The sequence below is a fragment of the Coenobita brevimanus genome, chromosome 74 (assembly GCF_032717465.1).
Source record: "Coenobita brevimanus isolate Jiangsu-jjx chromosome 74, ASM3271746v2, whole genome shotgun sequence".
Taxonomy (NCBI): Eukaryota; Metazoa; Arthropoda; class Malacostraca; order Decapoda; family Coenobitidae; genus Coenobita; species Coenobita brevimanus.
Window position 1 is genome coordinate 7,568,967 of NC_137027.1, and position 25,740 is coordinate 7,594,706.

At 39.6% G+C, this 25,740-nt stretch overlaps 4 protein-coding genes and 1 pseudogene across 4 annotated transcripts in view; 4 read left to right on the forward strand and 1 right to left on the reverse strand.

The window, feature by feature from the left end:
* Positions 1-25,740, forward strand: part of LOC145407712 (actin, alpha cardiac muscle 2-like) — a 106,806-nt gene that overhangs the window by 49,820 nt on the left and 31,246 nt on the right. The window lies entirely within an intron of this gene.
* On the forward strand, positions 914-1,032 carry LOC145407962 (5S ribosomal RNA; annotated as a pseudogene).
* LOC145407849 (actin, alpha cardiac muscle 2-like) lies at positions 6,103-7,236 on the forward strand. The gene has a single exon (XM_080278705.1). It carries the CDS (start codon positions 6,103-6,105, stop codon positions 7,234-7,236), a length of 1,134 nt encoding a protein of 377 aa, XP_080134831.1.
* LOC145407711 (actin, muscle-type A2-like) lies at positions 12,841-13,974 on the forward strand. The gene has a single exon (XM_080278581.1). It carries the CDS (start codon positions 12,841-12,843, stop codon positions 13,972-13,974), a length of 1,134 nt encoding a protein of 377 aa, XP_080134707.1.
* LOC145407739 (actin-5, muscle-specific-like) lies at positions 19,078-20,208 on the reverse strand. The gene has a single exon (XM_080278612.1). It carries the CDS (start codon positions 20,206-20,208, stop codon positions 19,078-19,080), a length of 1,131 nt encoding a protein of 376 aa, XP_080134738.1.

Sequence of the window (25,740 nt, forward strand, 5' to 3'; positions counted from 1 at the left end):
CTCATCCCTTTTCTGTCCAACTCTCTAATGCAAGAGTTAACCGTTACTCCCAGTCTTTCATTTATGCAACAGGTCAACTCTGGAACTGTCTCCCTCTGTCTGTATTTCCTGCTGCCTATGATCTCCAGTCTTTCAAACGCAGTGTGTCCAGGCATCTCAAAATGATCGGATCTTGAATTTGGCTCTCTATTGTATTTTGTTTTTCTCTTGGAGGGAACTGTTACTGCGGGCCATGGCCTTTGGTTCCTTCTTCCTCGCATAAAAAAAAAAAAAAAAAAAAAAAAAATACATCTAATCCTGTGTTGCCCCATGAGGAGCGTAGGAGCCCTGGGCTGGGCAAGTTGGTCTTGATATTTAAGATGAGTGATCAGCCTCACCCATCCCTGAGTAGTATTACGTGAGCAATAAACCCCAACCATCCCTTGGGTATAAACTTACACTGGCTCAATCTGATTGGAGCTTCCTAATTACGCAAAAAAAAAAAAAAAAAAAAAAAAAAAAACAGCCGCCATAATTTGATTATATGGTTACTATCCAGCGTAGTAAATGGATTCCTGGTAAACAGGAAACCATATGACTTCCAACTCAGTGTAGTCACCCGTAGACAGAAGGAAGAGGAAAAAATGAAGGGAAGAAAGACAGAAGAGGAAGGAAGGAAAGAAGGAAAGAAGAGAGGAAGGGCAGTCACCCTAGAGCAGCACTACGTCGAGTGAGTGGATGATGAGCGCCCCCCACCTGTCACAAAGATAATAATAATAATAATAATAATAATAATAATAAATAACACTAATATTAATGTTATCATTATTATAGCTTAAAAACAGAAAACAAAAAATATGGGCAAACATACAGGTTAAGAAGGAAGAGGTAAGTCGTTTATGCGATATTACAACTATATTTTTACTAAGATATTTTTTTTACTTTTACCACGTTGAGTACACCGCTTCCCGTCCGATCAGCGAAGTTAAGCAACACTGGGTCTGGTTAGTACTTGGATGGGTGACCACCTGGGAACACCAGATTCTGTTGGCATCCCTACGTGTCAAGTGGGGTTGGTGGAGGATTAGTGCCCCTCCTTGTAAAACAATTAACTCTAAGCCGTTTTCCACCCCGTTTGGGATACATGGCGTCTGGTAATGAATGAAAAAATCACTTAGGTCACCAGGGACGCAGGCAGGTCACAGAACATTAATTGGTCAGGACTACGATTGTCTAGTCTTGTTCCCTACACCTCACATAGGGGTAGAATGGGATTAACTGTTATCTATCAGTCTATATCTATCTATCTATACATATTTATATATTTATAAAACAAATTTGGAGATAGTAGAATCGAGGGAACTATTTAAAAATGCCTGAGAAGGGAAAGATAAACATCAGAAGTATTTTTAATTACTTAACGAGTTGGCAGAAGAAAAAAAAAGTTAATTATTGTCAAAAATCTTACTTTTTTCACCCCAATACTTACTCATATTTGACGCAGAAATGTTTGGTAGTGTAAAGTAAGGCTAATGCATATACACCCAGTCTTACACACAACTAAACTTTAAGACCATTTACATAGCCCCAGTATTGCCCGGGTGATGGTCTTTCAAATATGTAGTCAACCAAAAAGATATCTCACACCTGGGGATTGATGGTTGTGAAAATTAGCGATTTCTGCAGACACACATGAATCTGTTAACGTATTGCCCAAAAAATGTACCATACAATATGTGACGATTTATGCGTTTTCGAGTTGTAATAATTTCCAAGAACGATATTTTCACTTAAAATTACGGGTTGCCCTATATATCACGGTGTTTCGTCCGTGTTTCAGAATGGTACGTAAGGTAAGATGGCTCATACATTTTCGGTTGATTGTACAGTACGGAAGAAAAAGAAAACTTGAGGCTAATGAAGGAAAAAGGGCAACATCAGACAAAGAGGAAGGAAAATCAGAAAGGATAGGACATGGGAAAGGATGGGATGAGATAATGAGAAGAATTAAATTGACAAAAAAAAAAAAAAAACGAAAAAGAAAGGAAAAAGTACAGTACTAAACGCGATGCAGAGTAGATGGATAAGTGAACAGGATGAAGACGAGAGAAAGAAAAAAGTGAGAGGGAGAAAGTAAAAGTATGTTGATGTTACTGTAAAACCTCCGGCTCATGGTTCCTACTGACACCAAGTCTTGCCCATCTAGCTTACTCGGCTCTGTCAGGAAAAGCCGTCGAGAGAGAGAGAGACAGACAGACAAACAGACAGACAGAATATTTGTGTGGTAACCCTGAAGAACCTACGTGAAATGTAAAGGCGCTGGATGAAATCTAATTATCCACTGAAGAATATACGTTGAAATTACTTACATAATTACCTATTCTTTTCATCGTTTCAAAGGACACGCGTCACTCCTGACTAAGGGAACTAATTCAATTGAAGATACGGCGTGTTTTGATAAGACCTGACGTCGGGTTACACCAAACTTCCACTTTCATGAGACACTTTGATCTCAGCTGTAAAACATAAGCAATCGAGCAAAAGAAATGAGTGTTATGCATATGCTACTACAATCTATATATGTGTTAATTCTAGCTTTTCTATTGCTGTCCACTAGTACAAAATATGTATGAGAATACTGCAGAAAACAAGATAAGCGAAGATGTACATAAATATTGCAGCAGGGGTTTATCACAGGTTAAATACTATTCGCAAGGAGAACATAAAGTGGAATAAGTTTTCGCATGTCAAGTGACTGGTGATGAGCAACAGGAAATATCGACAACAAGACTCCTGTTGTCATTTTTTTTTTTTTTTTGTTATTAACAAGGAAAATTAAATATTGAATTCAAAGAATGTCAGTGATTTGTGTCTAAACAATCATTATCGGTTCCTGCAAATTCACAAGGATGATTTTCAAAATCCTTGGAAGGAGAAGCAGGAAAGGCGACAAGACATGTGTTGCCGATAGTATAGTATCTCACAAGGGATCCATTGCACGTCAAGGGTACTCGCCATGTGTTCCCAGCCACCTGTTCCAGCCATGCGGACCTGCCCCCAATGCCACTCTTTACACACTCTAGGCATGTTTTTGTAGTACAGGTGACCAGGTGTTCGAGATCACGCCAGATAGGAAGTCTTGCAGCAGTCTGTAGTTTTAGTGAGTGTGACATTCATTCTAATTTCGTTCCAAGGTATAGAAACAAATTTCCTCAAAGTACCAGCATTACCCCATTACCTCGCGACTGTTGACAGTGGCCTATTTATATATATATATATATATATATATATATATATATATATATATATATATATATATATATATATATATATATATATATATATATACACACACACACACACACACACACACACACACACACACACTGCACTGCATTTGCGTATTGAATGTTAAAAGCAAAATACCTTCATAACTATGTTCACAATGGACAAAAGATCGAAAGCAATGAACACTTATTTTACCTTGATATAATGATTACGATACTTGAACAGCGGTACAATGTAATGTATTAATCAGCCAGTGTAAATATAGTTTCTAATGCTTCTTCTCACTCAGCCCTACCTGCTGGTGGCTGTACTCCTCCCCAGTGCTGGGTGGCTCTGGGAGCATATTATCCTGAAATGAAAAATTTATAAGTAACATACCATTTCCATTCCAAGATGAAGAGAATTTTCGTATAAACTGTACGGATTTCTTGTTCCCTGTAATTTATTTTCAGTAGTGAGAGATTCGAAAGATTTGATGAAACTTAGTGTAGGTATGGTATAAGACACTGAAGTTGGTATTATAAAATGAGAAATATTTCAAGTTCAATCTTATCGTGAAGTATGTATGTTTATAGACAAAATATTTAGCAAAATTCTCCACATTTGATCTACAAGGAAGAATAATGTAAATAAGGTGTAAAAACTAAGATTTACTAGAGAATGAAATACATGATATTCAGTCACATACACTCCAGCATCTAGCCACAGACAGTCATCTATGGGCCTGAGATCACGTGAAAATAGAGTCGAACGAAAAAACTGCCCATAGCCTACATTCCTAGGATGTCAGTGTAATCCTCCTGATCTGTGGCGGAGTGTCGTCTGCAAGCCCCACACTCCTACACATCTCCGTATACTCGACGACTACACTGCAAGAGGATCCTCTTCTTTACGCACAGAATTTGGCAGTGAAATCAGGCTGTATGTTCTAAGGGAGCGAGAATGACACTTATGGGGAAAATGAGATTGATGGATGCGATTGCTTGAGACAAAAAATAAGGTGTGACTGATATTTGGCGAGAATCCAATTCAGTGTCGTTTGCCGTGAGGGCTTCGTGGGAAGGTCCGGTATAAAAAGAAAAGGTTGTGGCAGTCAGTTTTAGTCGCTCACTGATTCATCTCAGGTAAGTGTGAGGTGCTCCTTGCGTTCTAGTCTTTCGAACAGTCTTGCTCATATTCATGTCATTGGCATGATTTGACAATTTCAAGTAACTATTAAACTATAATCGTGATAGTAAAAGTGGAGGACCAGAATCGGATAAAAAAAGGCAGTTATTTTATGACAGTTTTTAGAATTAGGATATGAAACGATATTATGGATGTACACAAGCATTTGTTATTCAAGAATGTCAATGATAAAAGTAATTAAATAGGCTGTCAGTTTATAAAATGACAGGATATCATACCAATAAGTAATCGACACTGTTGATTGGTGAAACTCACGCCCCTTCAACAAATATAGGTTTAATAATTTATTAATGAAAATTGGGGCGGATGCTTCCGGCAAAGACGTACAGCACAAATCCTTTCTTTGGAAGGCAGGGAAGAAATTACCTAGATTCTTAGGCTGCTACAAAAATAGCCCAAGTTAGATAATGAATGTAATTACTTTACATAATAAGGAGAGGCACACAGCGTACAACACCCGCGCAGTACAACTGATCTAAATGCCTATCCACACAATCAGTCTGTGCTGTGGTTTTGGAGAATGGTAATGAAAGAAAAAGAAAAGTAAAATAATCGTGTTGAAAGCGTAAAGCTCTGAGGCACCTTCCCCGCTTACGATCTACTGTTTATAGCATGATTCGTTACTGATGAACATTGTGCCGAACATTTCATCCTTTCTGCATTTGAACTTTGACAGGTTGCTTTCAAAATCCTTACCTGACCCTTACACCATACACCAAGTTTGGTTTAAATCGGGTAAATAGTGTTTACCTTGGCCTTATCCTATGACCTTCACCTGTGAATTATTGTTCTGGAAATGTAATAATTGACGTGTGAACCATTGTTCTGGAAAGGCAAAAATTCTTCATCCTCGGTTATATTTAAACTCTTTCAAGTCTCATTCAAATCGTCAAACTATCTATTTAAAGGCGGAAACATTGCCCTTGCCCAATGACCTTTATCTGTGATCGATTGTTCTCTAAACTGAATAACTTCACTCTTTCTTACTCCCCAGCCCTTCAACTAAATCTGGTTTAAATGAGATCAAAACTGAATTGATATGGTCCTTGTCCTATAACCTCTTCCATCCCCCAGTTAAACCATTTCCTCTGATGGTTCTAAATCAGCATGCAAGATCTTGCATAATTCCATATAGTTTCCCAACAATCTTGTTAAAACAGGCAGACAAATACACAAAATCCCCTCACTATCTGCTGCGTGGGTGTAAACAGATATTTAGTGATGAGACTTATCATAGTTACATTACTAAGTCAAAATGAAATTTCATGTGATTCGGCATATCTCTTCAATGTCAGGCTTTTCATATAATTACACCTGAATTATGTAGATTTACTGTTTTCTCCATATATATATATATATATATATATATATATATATATATATATATATATATATATATATATATATATATATAGATAGATAGATAGATAGATAGATAGATAGGTAGGTAGATGGATAGATAAATAGACAGATAGATGGATAGATAGATATACAGTATATATATATATATATATATATATATATATATATATATATATATATATATATATATATATATATATATATATAAACAAACATTTATTATGTACTTAGTTTTTTACTTATCAAAATCGTTAATGATTTCAGCTTATCCTGATCATCGTCACCATGTGCGACGACGAGGAGGGTGTGGCTCTTGTCTGCGACAATGGCTCCGGCATGGTCAAGGCCGGCTTCGCCGGTGACGACGCCCCTCGCGCCGTATTCCCCTCCATCGTTGGCCGTGCCCGTCACCAGGGTGTGATGGTCGGTATGGGTCAGAAGGACGCCTATGTCGGTGATGAGGCTCAGGCCAAGCGAGGTATCCTGACTCTCAAGTATCCCGTTGAGCACGGTATCATCACCAACTGGGACGACATGGAGAAGATCTGGTACCACACCTTCTACAATGAGCTCCGTGTCGCCCCTGAGGAGTCCCCCACCATGCTGACTGAGGCTCCCCTCAACCCCAAGGCCAACCGTGAGAAGATGACACAGATCATGTTCGAGTCCTTCAACCTTCCCGCCATGTACGTGACCATCCAGGCAGTGCTGTCCTTGTACGCCTCTGGTCGTACCACTGGCCAGGTGTGCGACTCTGGTGATGGTGTCACTCACGTGGTCCCTGTTTATGAAGGCTTTGCACTACCCCATGCCATCCTTCGTCTTGACCTGGCTGGTCGTGACCTTACCAACTACCTGATGAAGATCATGACTGAGCGTGGCTACTCCTTCACCACCACGGCTGAACGTGAGATCGTCCGTGACATCAAAGAGAAGCTCTGCTACATCGCCCTGGACTTCGAAGGTGAGATGAATGTAGCTTCAGCATCCAGCTCCATCGATAAGTCATATGAACTTCCTGATGGTCAAGTTATCACCATTGGAAACGAACGTTTCCGTGCCCCTGAAGCTCTCTTCCAGCCTTCTTATTTGGGCATGGAATCAGCTGGTGTACACGAAACTGTTCACAATTCCATTATGAGGTGCGATATCGACATCAGGAAAGACTTGTTTGCTAATGTCGTCTTGTCTGGAGGCACCACCATGTACCCTGGTATTGCCGATCGCATGCAGAAGGAAATCACATCACTTGCTCCCTCAACCCTTAAGATCAAGATCATTGCTCCTCCCGAGCGTAAATACTCCGTCTGGATCGGTGGCTCCATCCTTGCGTCTCTATCCACTTTCCAGGCCATGTGGATCACAAAGGAGGAGTACGACGAGTCCGGCCCAGGCATTGTCCATCGCAAATGTTTCTAGTCCACAGGACTGGGGCTTCACTTCACATTCATAAATCTCAGAGTACAAGTGAACATGTTTCTTTACACAATAAAATTTTCATAAATATATATTGTTGTGTAAGTGGAGAAGTCTAACAACTTTTCTCCGTAAACTGTGTTTTTCCTTCTTACGGTTTCATTTTCATTCATTCATTGCCAGACGCCATGTATCCCAGACGGGGTGGCCAATGGCTTAGAGTTAATTGTTTTACAGGGAGGGGCACTAATCCTCCACCAACCCCACTTGACACGTAGGGATGCCAACAGCATCTGGTGTTCCCAGGCGGTCACCCGTCCAAGTACTAACCAGACCCAACGTTGCTACAACAAATATTAGGCTTACTTATGTATCTGTAAATACTAACAGTAAGATATATTTCATATTTTGATATTCATCTTAAAGACTTACATTATCTATGATTATTATCATATCATACATAATGACTTTATCAGAAATAATGAATTCAACTGAGATCACCGCTGCCATTAATTTATAACGGATTTAAGGTACTGGTACCGTAGTCATTGCATTTTCGTTTTTTTGTTTCATTATTTCTTCCATTACAGTGTTTTCCTAGTAATTTTGAATATTCAAGAATAACTGAACAACTATATTGTATAATCATGAAGAGGCTTGTTAAATCCCAAGAAGGGGAAAAGAAAAAAAACTATCATTGGCGTGCCCAGTGATATGATTCGTACAATATAATTATTCATCCACCCAAAATTCAAACCTTTGGAAATCTATATTCAGTGCAGAGAGTTGTCTTACTTGGCATTAAATATCGTAGTTGTTAAACAAAAAAAAAAAAAATGCATTATACTCTACTGAGCAAGTGTATCACAAGCATAATTCTTTCACAGCGAATCAGAAAGCAGGAGATAGTTCTGTCTGCGCCTAGAGCATAAAGATATAAACTAGAGCTTAACTATAAGTAAATATTTATATACGTGTCCATTACTTTAGGATACATGTACCAGAAACAAGTAAAGTACATTCATATGCTAAAATAATAATTCAATTGTACAAATTCACTTATAACTACTGGTGGCATGTAATTACCAGGAGTTATTAAACAGACGATTATGAAGGAGATCAAAGAACCCAAAGTTACCTGAAGTACCCTTAACTGATCACACTGGACCTGGGCCGACCTGAATGGACCTGAAATGGACCAACATGAACCTGAAGCGGCTTGAAGGGAACTTAAACTTTTTTATTTATTTATTTATTTTTTTTTAATAATTTACCGTTTGGATCTAAATGGGAGTGAGTGAGTGGCCTGAAGTGAAGTGGCCTGAATCTGAAGTGGTCTGAATCTGAAGTGGCCTGAATCTGATGTGGCCTGAATCTGATATGTCCTGAATCTGAAGTTATCTAAATCTGAAGTGACCTGAATCTGAAGTGAAACAAATAAGCCCCAGTGAAGTTGCCTAGATTTGACCTACTGGGATTTGACTGGACATAAAAATACTTTGAAGTGACCTAAATGGGCCTTATATATACCTCGTTATGAAGCGTCTGAAACTTAACTAGTCCTGAAAGTAGTCTGAAATATACCTCGCCATGGAATAGTCTGAAATATATGTCTCCCTGAAATGGTCTGATGTATACCTAGCCTCGAAGTGGTCTGAAATATACCTAGCCTTGAAGTGTCTTGAAATATTTCTAGCCCTGAAGTCGTTCGAAATATTCCTGTCCTTGTAGTGGTCTGTAATAGTCTCAGCCCTGAAGTGACCTGAACCTCATAGTTCAAAAAGTCGCCCCTAGGCTGAATGAAATCATCTGGAGTTATCAGAATTGTCAAGAATACGTCGTCGGATTGAGAAAGTTAAATGTCAGCACATCAAAAAAAAATTCTCAACTGCGACAAAGAGCCCCAGAATTTATTGACAAGGCTTAGAGACATTTATAAGTAAAATTACTCACGTTAAATATTGAGCACATAGTTTTGGGCTAATTAGGTCAATAAATGGACTGTGGTAGTCGTTAATGAAGAAAAATTTTATTACGTACATGGTATCTTGGTTACGTTTTGAAACATACCAGTAGTCTTTTTTTCTCTACTTTGCCAGCTTTGGATATTTATGGCTATTATTCTTCATCTGAGGAGAAGGTCCGGTATTGCTGTGGAATGTGGATGGAATGATGCAGATAAAAACAGATTATGCACAGATAGGTTATTTAGGAAAATATGTCAGTGGATTGGGTGAAAATGTCAATATGAGAGAGATACTTCATCCTTTGAATTTTCTTGTTGTAAAAAGATCAGTTGGATGCAGGTCGATCTCACTGAATGAACGGCTTGCACCTCCAGTTTAAATATTCATCATTCTTCATCATCATCATCAGCAGCAGCAGCATCCGGACCTCCTTTCCCACCCAAGGGCAGGGTGAGGAGTAGCAATATCCAGACAGCACAAACTTGCCCAATCCAAATAGGCCACACTTCCTTTCATTCATCATTCAAGCCCCCGGAATCCTGGCTCTACCGGATACGCCAAAAACATTCACCACATTCTGCAGCTTCACACAAAAGTATCCGATTGAGTCAATCCGGACGCTGCCATGGTCACAAGGGGTGCCATAATCCCTGATCATGCACCTCTCCTCACAACATTCATCCAGCCAGCGCGATCTCTTGTCACTTCCCTAGCCTCACCGACTTCCAAACCACTTCTTTCTCACGCACTCATCCACCATATCTCTCCACCTTCTCCTTGGCCTACCTCGCCTCCTCCCTCCTTCAAATTCTCACAGGTATACCTTTTTCACCACTCTATTGTTTTCCATTCTTTCCACATGACCATACCATCTCAGGACACTCTCTTCGATTCTGGTATCCACCGACTTCCTCACTCCACACCTTTCACAAATCACATTATTTCGTATCCTATCCACCCTCTGTGCTCCACATACATTCCTCAGCAGTCCCATCTTCACTGCTCTTACTCTTGACTTCTCATTTTCATGCCACACCATAGTCTCACACCCATATGTAGAGTTGGCACTAACACTCCCTCTTGTAAGCCTCCTGCAGCTGCAACACTCAAGCCTCTGTTTCTTATCAAGGCCTTCATTGCACCAGCTACTTTTCTTCCTTGTGTCACTACTTTCAACCTCTTTTGCACATTTTCCTCTATTTTCTAGCACTGTACCCAAGTATTTGAACTCTCTCACTAGTTCCAGTCTCTCTCCATTCACTGTGACATCATACTGGGAGTCACCTTCTCTCTCAATATTATTTAAATATTATTTAAATATTACTGAATAAATTATTATATTTTGTTCACTAATCTCAGAGGAGCTGTTCCTCATGGTACGGTTCTGCAGATGAGAAGATGTCGAGCATTAAAAAAAAAAATGACAACTGGAGATTATTGTCTTCTGAGATAAGCTAATACCGTAGAAAGTATGGCGATTTATACATATTTTTAAGCAGCCAGAAATGCTCATCTTTTGCTGCAAAGCAACAGAACTGGCAACTTTAATAACAATGTCAGTTATGCAGGCAGTTTACTAGAAAACTGTAATTAAAGGTATGTAGATTTCTTATACATTGCACTCATGTTAAAACTGCAAGCTCCGAAATCTGTCAGAGACTAATGTAACTTACGTTCTGTTAAGGTGCTTGGCCATTAATTCAGTTTCTGAATGATCATAACAGTGATGAAGTGTTGTTTATTAAAGAAAGAAAGCAAATATAATGCCTGTGAGTAAAAGTTAGGTACTATTATCTTGTAAAAGTGTTTTATGTCGTTTTATGGAAGGGGACTGTATAGTACAATATGCTGGTAAACCGCATTCGGCCTGCGGCCGTTGGTTTGACTCCCTTGATCTTAGAATCAAGTGATCTAATATTATTTCTTATCTAAGCTCAGGCTAGTTACAATAAATATTTATACACAACACTGTTTGGCTGTTAGATTGAATCCCACCTTTTTCTTTGGTTATTTAATTCAACACACTGAGGATTCAGGTATGCAGCTACAGTCTTTGAGTCAAGTGGATTAAACACACACACACACACACACACACACACACACACACACACACACTTATGTTATCTTGCTTACTATCCTACAGGGTCCCCCACGCAGTGTTCTGGTGTCCCGCATTCCTGGCCAAAATTCCACTCAGTAGTTTTTGTACAATGAATGACCGATCCTTACCAGACTGAGTACAGTAATAGGTACCTGAATATGGTAGATACCTATCACTGTACACGGAATCTGATAACGAGCACAGTGTCATTCTTTAAGAGGAAGACTGTAGCAAAATAATCTTGGCTTGGAAATGGTGACTTCAGATCACCTTTCACTGTCGTCAGAATGTGATAAGCAACAAACAATCATTTATTAAAACGAATAAAGACCATCATTCATTAATAATAAAAAAAAAGCAAGCAGTCTTTTATTAATACGAAAAAGCGCAAAAAGTATTTCATTAATCTGAAAAAGAGCAAGGAGTCATATATTAATCCGAAAAAGAACAGGCAACCATTAATTAATACGACAAAGAACATGGAATAATTCATTGATGCGAAAAGTTAGCCTTATAATTTTGGGCAGGAAATGGTGAGTTGAGAGTACTGTCCTCCAAGGCGCCCCGGGAATAATGACACACCTGGCGCTGCACTACCTGTCGACTCCAGAGGCGCCGCGTTTCCCACTGTTAACTCTGAGGAATCTGACAACAGAGTCACGATTACCTAAAATACTTCAGGGTGGCAACATGTACACAGGGTTTAAATAGCCATGATTCAGTTATTTAAATTAGCTATTTCCCCGTTGAAAATTTTCGGTTAAACATTGAACTTCCTCATATTATAAGTACACGTGTGTTATCAACAAGGATGACACTGTTTTTAGCTCTCAGACGATAACCCCATCTGGCTCGAAGCTACACACCTGTCAGTAGACACTTAGGAGTTTGTATATAAAGCATAGGCTCCCTTAGCACGAGTTAGTCCTGTGAAGACTCCGGGCCGGCAGGTGCAAGGCAAGTAGTGTACAGGTGTACCTACGTCACTACTTGGTAATATAGTGAACACTTACTTGCCTAACATTCTTATGGTTGGGACAACTCTAGTGCTCTTTTTCAGCTATCACATTATTATATTCAAATGAGAATAATTACAGGAACCTGAGGGTTAATATTGGAACCAAACATTTTCATGGTCGTAGCAACTCTAGTATTCTACAACAGCTAAGGCCAGATGATATTATTTATCTGAGACTATATCATTGGACACTGAATGTTAAAAACAAGTTTTGTTCATGATAAAGTCTTTAAAAGAAAATTAAATTAACGAGATGGAGATATTGTACTACTTATATAGTATTAAATTCTTTAAGTTAGTTTTTAAAGAGTAAATTCAGTTGTACTTTCGGGAAAGTCTAAACAAAACCCAACGTATTTCATTTACGTGCAGTCAAAAGTGAAAAGTACAATTAACCCATAGTGCATAGTGCTCTACATTAGCCACTCATACAGGTAGAATAAGGGAACTAGGTAAATAATTTACATATTTTTTAGGAAATACAATTGGTTACTGTTTTCAGACCTCCTGAAGCTACCACCATGTGCGACGATGAGGAAGGGTGTACACTGGTCTGCGACAATGGCTCCGGCATGGTCAAGGCCGGCTTCGCCGGTGACGACGCCCCTCGCGCCGTCTTCCCCTCTCTCGTCGGCCGCGCCCGTCACCAGGGAGTGATGGTCGGTATGGGTCAGAAGGACGCCTACGTCGGTGATGAGGCTCAGGCCAAGCGAGGTATCCTGACTCTCAAGTACCCCATCGAGCACGGTATCATCACCAACTGGGACGACATGGAGAAGATCTGGTACCACACCTTCTACAATGAGCTCCGTGTCGCCCCTGAGGAGTCCCCCACCATGCTGACTGAGGCTCCCCTCAACCCCAAGGCCAACCGTGAGAAGATGACACAGATTATGTTCGAGTCCTTCAACCTTCCCGCCATGTACGTGACTATCCAGGCCGTGCTGTCCCTGTACGCCTCTGGTCGTACCACTGGCCAGGTATGCGACTCTGGTGACGGTGTCTCTCACATGGTGCCTGTCTATGAGGGTTTCGCACTTCCACATGCTATAATTCGTCTTGATCTGGCTGGTCGTGACCTGACCAACTACTTGATGAAGATCATGACTGAGCGTGGCTACTCCTTCACCACCACGGCTGAGCGTGAGATCGTCCGTGACATCAAAGAGAAGCTCTGCTACATCGCTCTGGACTTCGAGAGTGAAATGAATGTGGCTGCTGCCTCTACTTCAATTGATAAATCATACGAACTTCCTGATGGCCAGGTGATCACAATCGGCAATGAGCGCTTTCGAGCTCCTGAGGCTCTGTTCCAACCCTCGTTCTTGGGTATGGAATCAGTGGGTGTCCATGAATCTGTATTTAGTTCCATAATGAGGTGTGATATTGATATTAGGAAAGATCTTTTTGCAAATACTGTATTGTCGGGTGGCACCACAATGTACCCTGGCATTGCTGATCGAATGCAGAAAGAGATCACAGCTCTGGCTCCTGCTACCATCAAAATAAAAATTGTAGCTCCTCCCGAGCGCAAGTATTCCGTTTGGATCGGTGGCTCCATTCTGGCCTCTCTGTCCACCTTCCAGTCCATGTGGATCACTAAGGATGAGTACCAAGAATCTGGTCCTGGCATTGTCCATCGAAAGTGTTTCTAAGGCGAGATTGCAAGTGTTTCCCGAACAAACAAGGATAATGAAATAACTCAAAAGAGACAATTTTTCTTTTTTGTAATATGAATATGGCTTCTGTATCAGTATACCAAGAGTGTCTCTGTTCAAACTGAATTGAAACGATCACCGGATTTATTAGATTAAATGTTCCTGGGACATGCTAAGCGAATGATCATCGGGCTTTGGGTGTTCAGAAGTATTAGTAAAGAAATGTATGTTGGTGATGTTAAGAAATAAATAGAATGTGGATTATAAGAAATTTTTTCTTGCCATGCATCGCTCTTTATAAATCTGCATTCTTGTATGTAAGAGTGAAGACTAACCCCGATTTCTTGCCATTTTGTTTCCTATAGACTTTCCTGTGTATTGTTAAGCATTCTCGAATTTTATCCTTTACTCAGTATTAATGTATATCAGCCGCAATAGTCAAGCCGGTATTGTTTTCAGTTTGTCTGTCTGTGTGTCTGTTAGCACGATAACTTCGCAACCTCCCAAGATATCATCACAAAATTTTTAGGTGTGTAATAGGGGAAAAAAAAAATCGATCAGGAGTTCGAAATTGGTTAAAGTAGGTCAAGGTCAAGGTCATATTCCAAACTGCACTAGATATGTATCGGCTCGTGGCTGGTGTGATTCCCCCATCTGGAGGCCTCTAGTTTTCACATGTTTGAATAGTTTTCTTCATTCGAAATCTCAGACGTATGTTTGCTATAACATAACATTAATCTTTTTACATTATCTATGAATCTCATCATCGAATTCAGCAGTGTTTATCCACGACCATTTACAATATTGTATGCATGTAGTAATAATATTCTGCTCACCCAACATATCCTCAGCCTCTCCATTCCTTCTCCTTCCGCCTCCCTCCATTCCTTGTCTCCTTTTCCCATGTTCCTGTCCTCCAGACTTTTATCCTCTCCCTTAATTTCTTCAGCCATCTGACGATTTTATTTATAAATATGAGGAGACATTTTACAGTCGATGAGTTTACTGGAAAATTTCTCCAACCCCTTCACTATGAAAGAAACAATAATCGTCTGGGGTTGGGGTCGTAGTGAAGGAGCTAAGGCAGTGCATCTACCATATCTATGTTCATCTGTCTCTCTCTCTCCATCTATTTAACCCTCTAATTGTCTGTCTGTCTGTTTTTCTGTCTATAAAACCAATCTGTTCTTGTCTGACTGGACATAAAATTGAATGTCCGTCCCCTGAAACTCTACAGTCCTCTTACGTGCCACACACCGTCATATGTCACCACTTTGACAATAATTCCCACTGGCCATACTGAACAGATGCAAGAAATATCTCATTCAGGAATGTTTTCCCTTTTGTCAGACTTTATGAATATCCTTAGGTACCCCTTTTTATTCCTCTTTCTTTTCTTTCCCACATACGGTTTCTTCATTTATTTTTTCTCCTCTAGCACTTCATTACCACTTTTTTTTCGTCTACTATCCTATCTATCTATCCCCTCCCCCTCTCTTTCTGAGAAAGATCTAAAAAAAAAAAAAGTAAAGAGCAGGACCAACATTATCAAATACAAATACTCGTAGTGGTACTGTACTTGACACTGAAACCGACATGTCAAAACCAGAATTACAGAGCATCGTGGGTTTAACAAAGGACTGGTTTTTCCTGTCTAAGCCATTATCTTCTGGGATCCGAAGCCATTGTGAAGCCTTGAGTCATTCAGAACACGATTCACTGCAGGCTGGTGGACTCCGTTTATTTAGCTTACTCCATGTCCATCCCAAGTCTCTAGAGAAACTTTTATCATCACTTAGCACCAACTTTTGACATACATGATTCCTGTTCGCCGCTGCCATGGTGTTGGGGGGGTGGCGGCTCCTTCCCTGCACCTTCTCACTGGTTGGCGTTTACATGAACTGTCAAACTGTTGCATAGACACGTTCACTGCTCTGGAATGGGGTGAAGGTTTCGTGGAAGAGTGATGAAGAGTTTTTGCTAGGCTTCTAATTACTAGTTTCGTTTGGGAACTTTAGTTTTGACCATCTCATGTGTCTGTCCTTACTTTTTAAAGCTAACTTTCAAACTATTTTTTTTTTTACTTATTTCAGTAACTTAAAAATCCATTTAAATAATGTATGATTAATACTATTACTAATACTAATACTAAAACTACTAATAGTAGTAGTAATAACAATAATAGTAATAGTAATAATAATAAAAATAATAATAATAATAATAATAATAATAATAATAATAATACAATAATAATAATAATAATAATAATAATAATAATAATAATAATAATGATGATGTTGATAATAATAATAATAATAATAATAATAATAATAATAATAATAATAATAATAATAATTATTATTATTATTATTATTATATTATTATTATTATTAGTATTATTATTATTAATATTACTTAATTTATTATTATCATTATAAATTTTTAATGTTTTGTTTTGAAAATTACTAATTCCACAACCCCCACACATCCAGACTACCGCATAATTCTTAAATCACCTCCAGTATCTTAAAGGAAGAATAATCGTTTGACACAAGTCTTATAGATCTTAACCCTTCAAGGACGGGACACCACTGGGGCTGAATGAAATTGCCGGGCAGTAGGCTAAACAAAGCAGTTGTTTACCCACATACTGAAAGAGTTGCTTGATCTACACTTGATATCATTCGATGCTGAATTCAGACGTGGTCTACCATCCTTGGTGAGATAAAAATGTCCTCAACTAGATTTGCATTCAGTAAGATGCAGACCGCTGGGCAATTTGCATGCGGTGTATGTTGTCGACCTATATACAACTCTGTGGAAAGCAATCTTGACATTTCAGATCGACTTGACTTTCCCTATACCTTCTTTTAAACTGACAACACGACTGTATCCTTGGTCCTGAACATGCTTTTATGAATAAAATTTAATGCATTCATTTTAGGGTCAAAAGCAACTTCACTAATTATTCCGTAATCCAATGGACTCACAGACAGACTGACGGGTGAAATCCACTTTTCATGTCACAGTTAAAAACGATTTCAGAGAGTGGGAACCTCAACTGTGTAACTCTGGCTATCACCAGAGTGGCTTTTCCCCCTCCAAAAAGTAAAATGGAATTATATATATATATATATATATATATATATATATATATATATATATATATATATATATATATATATATATATATATATATATATATATATATACCCCAGCCATGAAGAGTGGCAACAAACCCTTGCCCTTCCCATGGCCTTCAGACAATTTTGTCACATAGAGTATAGTACTGCAGCAGATGATGATACTGTGTGGGCCTAATGATGCTAAGTATAAGCTCATTTTATTTACTTTTAAGACTGGGTTTAGAGACCACTGACCCTGCTAGCACGTATTGTTATTTCACTTTACAGCAGCTGTCAGTGCGTCGTGATCTTAACCCATTTCCCCCCCACCCTCTCACTCGCCTGTCCTGGAGGTGTCCACATACAGTAGGACCTCAAGTAAGTATAACAAAATTAAGGATACAGAGCCCACACAGACCCATCAACACCAACCCCAAAACCACTGCGCGTCGTCCTTCACGCTCAGCATTTTATTTGCTAAAACATTTTACACTTTATCACCAACCAACAATGCAAGTGATGAGAATGGGACAATGCTAATACATGGAATAAGAACAGAGCAGATGAAAATCCTATCGTGGCAAACTGGTGAATGGAAGTGAAGGAGAAGAGCGTTGGAAACATGATTGGGTGTGGTAGTATTCTAAGTGACTCGGCTATTCGTAGTATCTGTTTCTTTGCGATTTGCTCTGTATATTATATCTGCGTATTCTCTAGTATGTTAGTGACGCAAACTATGTCTATGTCAAAACGATGTGAATACAGTACAGGGGAATGTTAATGCTTAATTTGCAAAACAAGTCATTGAAAAAAAGTGCAGTGAAGTTTCTTACACTCGTACACCACGTTTATCACACAATCGTATGTTTGACAGTCCTTTTAATCTGTGTTTTCTCTTTCTTTATTTATCATATCTATTACTTTTTATCGAACCTTATTCGGTCTCTTATGAGGGAATCAATATTGGGATGATGGTGATAATATAAATATATGTGAGACTGACGACACATAATACCTGAGTTTCGCAAAAGGTTACAAAGATGAAGTGAGGGATGGGAGGTAGGAACTTCTTCTTGTGAAGAGGTAGGAATTAGAGATGTTTCCACTGTCGGCCACTACTGGAGAAGCTTCGTTCCTTTAAAACATATGAGTGAAAAATGGGGAGAGAGATTTCTTTCTCTTCTTATTGTCTTTCAAAGGAGAAAGAGCGTTGATTGTTACATCACCCTACGCCATTAAAATAAAAGATGGAGGCGTGTGGCGATGCTACTGATACCGTACTTAGAACCATCAAATATGTCCTCACTGCAACAGTATATTACATCATTTTGAAGTTCCCTGTAAATCGCCCAGGTTGGGTATTTTCATTATCAATTACAACGGACATTTAGCGGCAATTTTTATCAACCGAACCAGATACTGTACAATATAAAATCTTTTTAATAACGAAATACGGTATAAAAAATCTTTTACCATATTTTGTTTTTAGGTTCAGTCATTTATTAATGAACTGTGCTCTTGATCAACAAATGGAAATTTGTAGCTAAGCTGGTGACTGGCTAAGTTTCAGGGAGGAAATAAAATTATTTTTCACGAAAATAAGATTTTTATTTTTTTTAGCTCTAGAGCAAAAGGAACTAAACAGGCAGCGCTACCCTTAACTCTAACTTAGATAAATATACTATATATGGATCACAGAAAATAAACAAAAAAATAGGACTCCTCTCTGTCATATATCTATTATTGATATAACAAAGTATATCCGTCGAAAAGGTAGTTGGAAGCACATTTCGTTCGATAACAAATTCACTCTGACACTTTGGCAATGTCGCTAAAATTTAGTTTGCCTGCATTTAATGCTGCAACGGGACTGTTCTGTCTGTGGTGTTTACTGAAATGCAGTATTCACTCAGATAATTAATGATTCACAACATCGCTAAAGAGTACAGAGGGAGAAAATAAATAATACATAAAATTAGAAGCACTTGCGATGGACGATGCCAGGACCAGACTCGTCGTATTCCTCCTTAGTGATCCACATCGTCTGGAAAGTCGACAGGGATCCAAGGATGGAGCCACCGATCCAAACGGAATACTTGCGCTCAGGAGGAGCAATGATCTTGATCTTAATAGTGGAGGGAGCCAGGTTTGAAAGTTCTTTTTGCATGCGGTCGGCAATACCAGGGTACATGGTGGTCCCGCCAGACAATACTTGGTTGGAGTACAAGTCTTTTCTTATGTCGATATCACACTTCATTATAGCATTATAGACAAACTCGTGGATGCCAATAGCCTCCATTCCAATATTGGAGGGGACAAAGAGCGCCTCAGGAGTGCGGAATCGTTCATTACCAATGGTGATGACCTGACCGTCAGGGAGTTCGTAAGATTTTTCCAGAGCGGAAGACACAGATGCTTGACGCATTTCATCATCGAAGTCCAGAGCGACATAACAGAGCTTCTCTTTAATGTCTCTGACAATTTCACGTTCAGCACTCGTCGTGAAAGAGTAACCTCGTTCTGTTAGGATCTTCATGAGGTAGTTTGTTAAATCACGACCTGCGATATCAAGGCGCAAGATTGCATGGGACATGGCAAAACCTTCAAAGATAGGAACACAGTGAGTCACGCCGTCTCCCGAGTCAAGAACCAAACCAGTCGTGCGACCTGAAGCGTACAGTGACAACACAGCCTGGATGGCGACGTACGTGGTGGGAACTCCGAAGGTTTCAAACATAATTTGGGTCATTTTTTCCCTATTCATTTTGGGATTCATAGGAGCCTCTGTAAGAAGCACAGGAGATTCCTCGGGGGATATACGAAGTTCATTGTAGAAGGTGTGATGCCAGATCTTCTCCATGTCGTCCCAGTTGGTGATGATACCGTGCTCAACGGGGTACTTGAGAGTCAGGATACCTCTCTTGCTCTGGGCCTCATCACCGACGTAGGCGTCCTTCTGACCCATGCCGACCATCACACCCTGGTGACGAGGACGGCCTACGATGGAGGGGAATACTGATCTTGGGGCATCGTCGCCAGCGAAGCCACCTTTAACCATGCCGGAACCATTGTCCACCACCAAGGGGCATGCCTCCTCGTCACACATGGTGATTCTCTAACCCTGGAAGGAAATGTATCGATTAAAATTAACGAACAATCCTCTGCTTTTTGTGCATATGAGAAATTTGTCGGTGAAGTGGTTAGGGTTTTAGTGTATTTGCTTGCACATTTCTTTTTCCCAAGAGCTTTTTTAGTCCATCTGTTCATTACCAGAATATTATTATCAGTAATATGGGATTTTTTTAGGTATTTTTGTTAATGATTTACAGCATTTTTTTACATAAGCATTTTTTAACTTTTAACTGCTAGAACTCATGCACCCGTAATAATTTCTTCATACATAGTTACCCATCTTTCAAGAGAGAGTTTGAGTTAATAATTTCAGACTAATAGAATATGCTAAATAATAACGCTCCATTACAGTTTCTTAGCAGTTAAAATTTCAACCAACAAAATTTTAAAAAATAAGCAGAGGAGCCACCGCAAAGAACATAAGGCCAAGGAACATAGAAAATTCCTGAGAAATGTGGATTTATAACCGCATTCTGAGTTAATGCTCACTTCTTCGTAAGTAGAGAGAGAGAGAGAGAGAGAGAGAGAGAGAGAGAGAGAGAGAGAGAGAGAGAGAGAGAGAGAGAGAATCAATCCCCCTGACATCTCTTTGTAATCAACTGCTTTACTATTTACACCCCTTCACCCTTTTTCTCGATATTGGTGAGGAAGACACCCAACCTTCTCCCCAGAATACCTAATCGCAAAAGTAGGTTCCGCATCAGGCAGGTATTCAGTGTGAGGTAAACAGAGACTTGGGAAAATATTTTAATGCGCTACTGGGTCTTGTACCTTGTGTTCTCCTTTGCACATGTGAGTCCCAGGGAGTGAGGCACACAGACTCTAATTAGCGATGCAAAGGTAGCTTATCTTTGGTGCAGACGAGGGCAGCTTGTGTGTGTGTGTGTGTGTGTGTGTGTGTGTGTGTGTGTGTGTGTGTGTGTGTGTGTGTGTGTTTTCATCTGCCAAGGACGTAATACAAAAAACTAGAAATAAAATATTATTTAGCAACCTTTCTTTAAACTCTTGATATAACATCACGTTTAAGTTCTGAAACTCATGCGACAGTATTTGTGATGAAGAAACTCAACTCGAGGTAGCTGGAATAACACTAAAGATGTCCTGACTATGAAACGTTTATCATCAGAATAATCCAATCACATGTATCGTCAACTGACGTCATGGCTAGCAGTATTAGTATATCATAATATTATCCTTAATTAAAAAAATACTTTAAAGAGAAATGAATATGACAGTGTCTAGAGGAATGAAATTATATGAGGGGCATAAATATAATTTATATACTTTTTATTTAGCTGATACTTAATTTTGCGAGTCAGGAAATGCTTCATAATAGACCAGTGACTCAACCTGGGTCACGGTTTTCGAAAATGGGGCACGTTCTGCTTTAAGAGTTTGCAAACCGTATGCAAAACATTTTCTAAGAGGTAGGGTACACTAAAATCTGAACATATACTGTATATATATTTTTAATCATAATTCATCCACATTCATTTGACCATTTTTTTTTTTTCTTTTGCAGCTTATATTTCATACACGAATGTTAGCATAAAACAATATTATGGTTTAACATGCCTTTCATAGGATCCTTTATGACTAGTACCATAATCTAGTGTTACCTCTTGTTGCAGCCCCGCATTTAAGACTAAGAGACAACGATTTTAGATCAAGTTGAAGCGGATAGAGTAAAAATTTTTGAATGTCATCAGTAGCCGTTTGTGGCAGTATGGATATATTATTGTCATCTATTTAATGTATCTATCTATTGCCAGACGCCATAATTCCGTAAGGGGTGGCCATTTGACTCTGAGTTGGTTTACAGGGAGGGGCACTAACCCTCCACCAACCCACTTACTGACACGTAGGGAGCACATATGGTTTGGTTATATGGTTACCACCTAACTTTATAAATGGTTTCTTGGCTTACAGGACACCATTAGGCTTGTAACTCAATGTAAAGCCACCTGTAAAGAAAAAGAAAGCAATAAAAAGTGACAAGAAAGATGGGAGAAATAAGAAGAGAGGAGGGCAGGCACAGAAAAATAAAAATAAAGGCTAAGGAAGAAGTAGGCAGCACTACGTCAAGTGAGTGGATGATGGTCACCACCACCTACCAAGATTTATTTAACAGAGAAGAGAATTTTCGTTAAACATCTTCATAGCTTCACTTGATTCATTTTGATGTGAAAGTATGCAGTGGATTTTAGTTATGTGTGTGTGTGTGTGTGTGTGTGTGTGTGTGTGTGTGTGTGTGTGTGTGTGTGTTATCGGTCCTTCACTTAAAGAACACACACACACACACACACACACACACACACACACACACACACACACACACACACACACACACACACACACACACACACACACACACACACACACACACACACACACACACACATTTCCTCGAGGGGACTCTGGATTATTAAGTGGAAAAACATAAGTAGTACGGAAATACATAGAACTCAAGTATATATTCGTTCTGTAACTGAATATGCGTACCGGCAACGAACGGCTTTATATGGATTTAAAGCTTTTGAATTACTACGGTAACAGATTTCGCTTTTCAAAGGTTATTGGAATACAAAAAGTAAAATTAGTGGATGAATAAAAAAATATGTGCATGGCTACAGATTACGGCATTGATATATGACAACAGCTAGGACTGTTTAGTTTTCCTGGCGCGAGGCCAAAGATCTGATAAACGGAAAGAATCTCTGTCATTGCTCGACGATCATCAAAAACCTTATTCACTTCTGGATAAAATAAACACTGTATCTGTATTTTTAGTGTCAATGTAATCCTCAGGCCATACTTCAGATGCAGGTACATGTATCTCAGACCAGAACAACAACTGATACACTTTGATAAAGCACTGAGAGTTCACTATAGGTGTGTCCATTTGCCATCGTGGACAGTGAAGTACCTTTATATGTTCATTGGACAATGGAACTTTTTATCACGGTTTTGAATTTTCTGCATCTTTTCATACAGGAGTAAAAATGTCCAATAAATAATGCAGATTATTATCCAGAGTTTGAATTATCTGTGTCATTTCGTATGTAAGCATTTTTGCTGCCTCTCACCACCCATAACCACCCCCATCACACGCTTACCACCCCAAACACACCCTTCACCACCTCCACACCGCCCACATATACTAACCTGCAGCCCCTTGTGAAGATCCCCTCCCACACTGGATAGATACAACCTAAGCCCGTACCTGACTAAAGGCTGTTCTCCCTCCGTGCTTCTTTTATACCTTTGCCAACCACACCTCACTAGAGCGTCCACTGCAAACATTTCACCCCACTTCTGACCATGGCCCACCTGAGCAACATTCCAAACTAGATTTATAACAATCTCACTCAAGGTCAGGATGAGTGAGAGCACAAGGGTGCCGCCACTTCTTAACCGTGTGAAACTTACACACCTTGAACCCTCTTTTCCGCTTGTAGAACGTGATTAGTTAACTTAAAGTAATTGGGAAAAGAAAGGAAAGAAAAAACACACACAATCACGGAATAATTGACGACGCAGGATAAGAGAGAGTACAAGGACACGGCCGCTTCTTACCCTGGCTACCTGACGCCTGATACACCCAAGGGATTCTTTTTCACAACTAGGTCGTGATTAGTGAGCTTACAGTAGCTAGGAAAAAAGAGAGAGAAAAGACACACAGAATAATGCACGACGCAGTTTCTGTCTTAGGCAATCTCTTCTCTTCTCCAGATTCCAAGGTGGAGTCGTGGGGCAAAAGTTTGCTTAATATTCAGCCCCTCCTAATTCTCATTTTCTTCCACTGGCCAGTGGTTCTAAGCTGAGAAACGTTTGGTATGCTTCACTGTCCATAGATGATTCTCATTACGATGTGTCAGAAAAAAGTTATAGAAAACTCAGACTTTTGACCTGGACTGTACCCACCCCCGCTAGGCTAAAAGCTTGGCGTGGAGTCAGACCATGTTTGAGATTAAAGCCGCCCAACCACATGGACGTTATTTTATTTTATTCTTGTTATTGTCAGGCAATTGTATTCCTCTTATGAAAGCCTGTTCGAACTGGAGCAATGTGGCTTCCATTACGGTATATCTATCATTCACTAGCTAGGGATTCTTTCCAATTAAATTAAAGTCGTGTGACAATAGCAAGAGTGAAATATGTAATGAAGGTACGAGTTTAATAGCAGGGGCACTAAAGCAGCAGGGGTAGTAGCGAAAAGCCCCAGATCTACCGCTTAGACGAGGTGTTCCAGTTGGCTAGAACCTCAAACAGTGACCGCCAAAGTGTCAAGGCTAGGTCAATTTCCTGATACTTTAGAGATCATTAACTCTCTCAGGCTCCTTTGACTCACTCTCAGTTGAAGAAAATCGTCTGCCGTTAGCTGGAATAGAAAACTAGAGTTGTACCGAATATGAGAGTGTTAATGGTGACAGTATTAACATTCTCAGGCTCTATGCTCAGCCTCAGCCGAACATAATGGTCTTGTGTTAACCGGACTAGAACATCCTCGACCATGATAGGCTTAATATATGAGAAAAAATGGAGTCTTACGAATTTCGAACCCAAGTTCTAGTGCATAGTTCAGAGAGAGAGAGAGAGAGAGAGAGAGAGAGAGATTCTTACATCTGAGTAAACTGAGTAGACTAAAGTATTACATTCATGAATACACCATCCTTTAGCCAATTTAACTTGGCGGAGACTTTTGTCAAGTTGGAGTTTCATGTCAATTACTACATCTCAGGAAACATGATTAAGAAATGGCAATCTTATGCCGAGTTCATGTGGATCAGTGTAGTACAAAAAGTCTTCATTATACATAGCCTTTCTAGACGTCCTTTTTTGATGATAAATCCACAGAAAAATTAAGAGAAATGGCCTATCTAATCTCCATTGTTGTCAGTAAAGCTGAGTTGCTAGCTTGATAAAGTTGTGAAGATTGGGAATTTATCACTGACTTAAAACAAGGAATGCCTGCTTGTGACGTCTGATTCTACCTCAGTTATGCATTACAGGCACTGATAGGGGACAGTCATGGTCAGTGGACAAGTAACGATTAGGTGGGAACTTGGCCGGCTCAAGAGGGATGATCCTGGCATGAGTGTCACCACCTGCGTTCTTCGCGAGCTGAGGTGCGCCAGGTAGACAAGCATGGCGCAGGTGTCAGACCCCCTTCCTCCCCTCCTCCCCTTCCTCTCTCCCGACACCCCTTCCCGCTAAGCTGCCTCTGTTGTTGACAGTATTTTTTTCCATTTGAAAGTAATTGTCTTTGGCTGTGTTCCGACATTCATAATTATATTTTCGGTACAACCTTGTCGAACGATCTGTTAGTGCAGTTTCACATTCATTTTCTTGAATAACATTGCCATATAATGAAATGATATTGCGTGTGTGTGTGTGTGTTGTGTGTGTGTGTGTGTGTGTGTGTGTGTGTGTGTGTGTGTGTGTGTGTGTGTGTGTGTGTGTGTGTGTGTGTGTGTGTGTGTGTGTGTGTGTGTGTGTGTGTGTG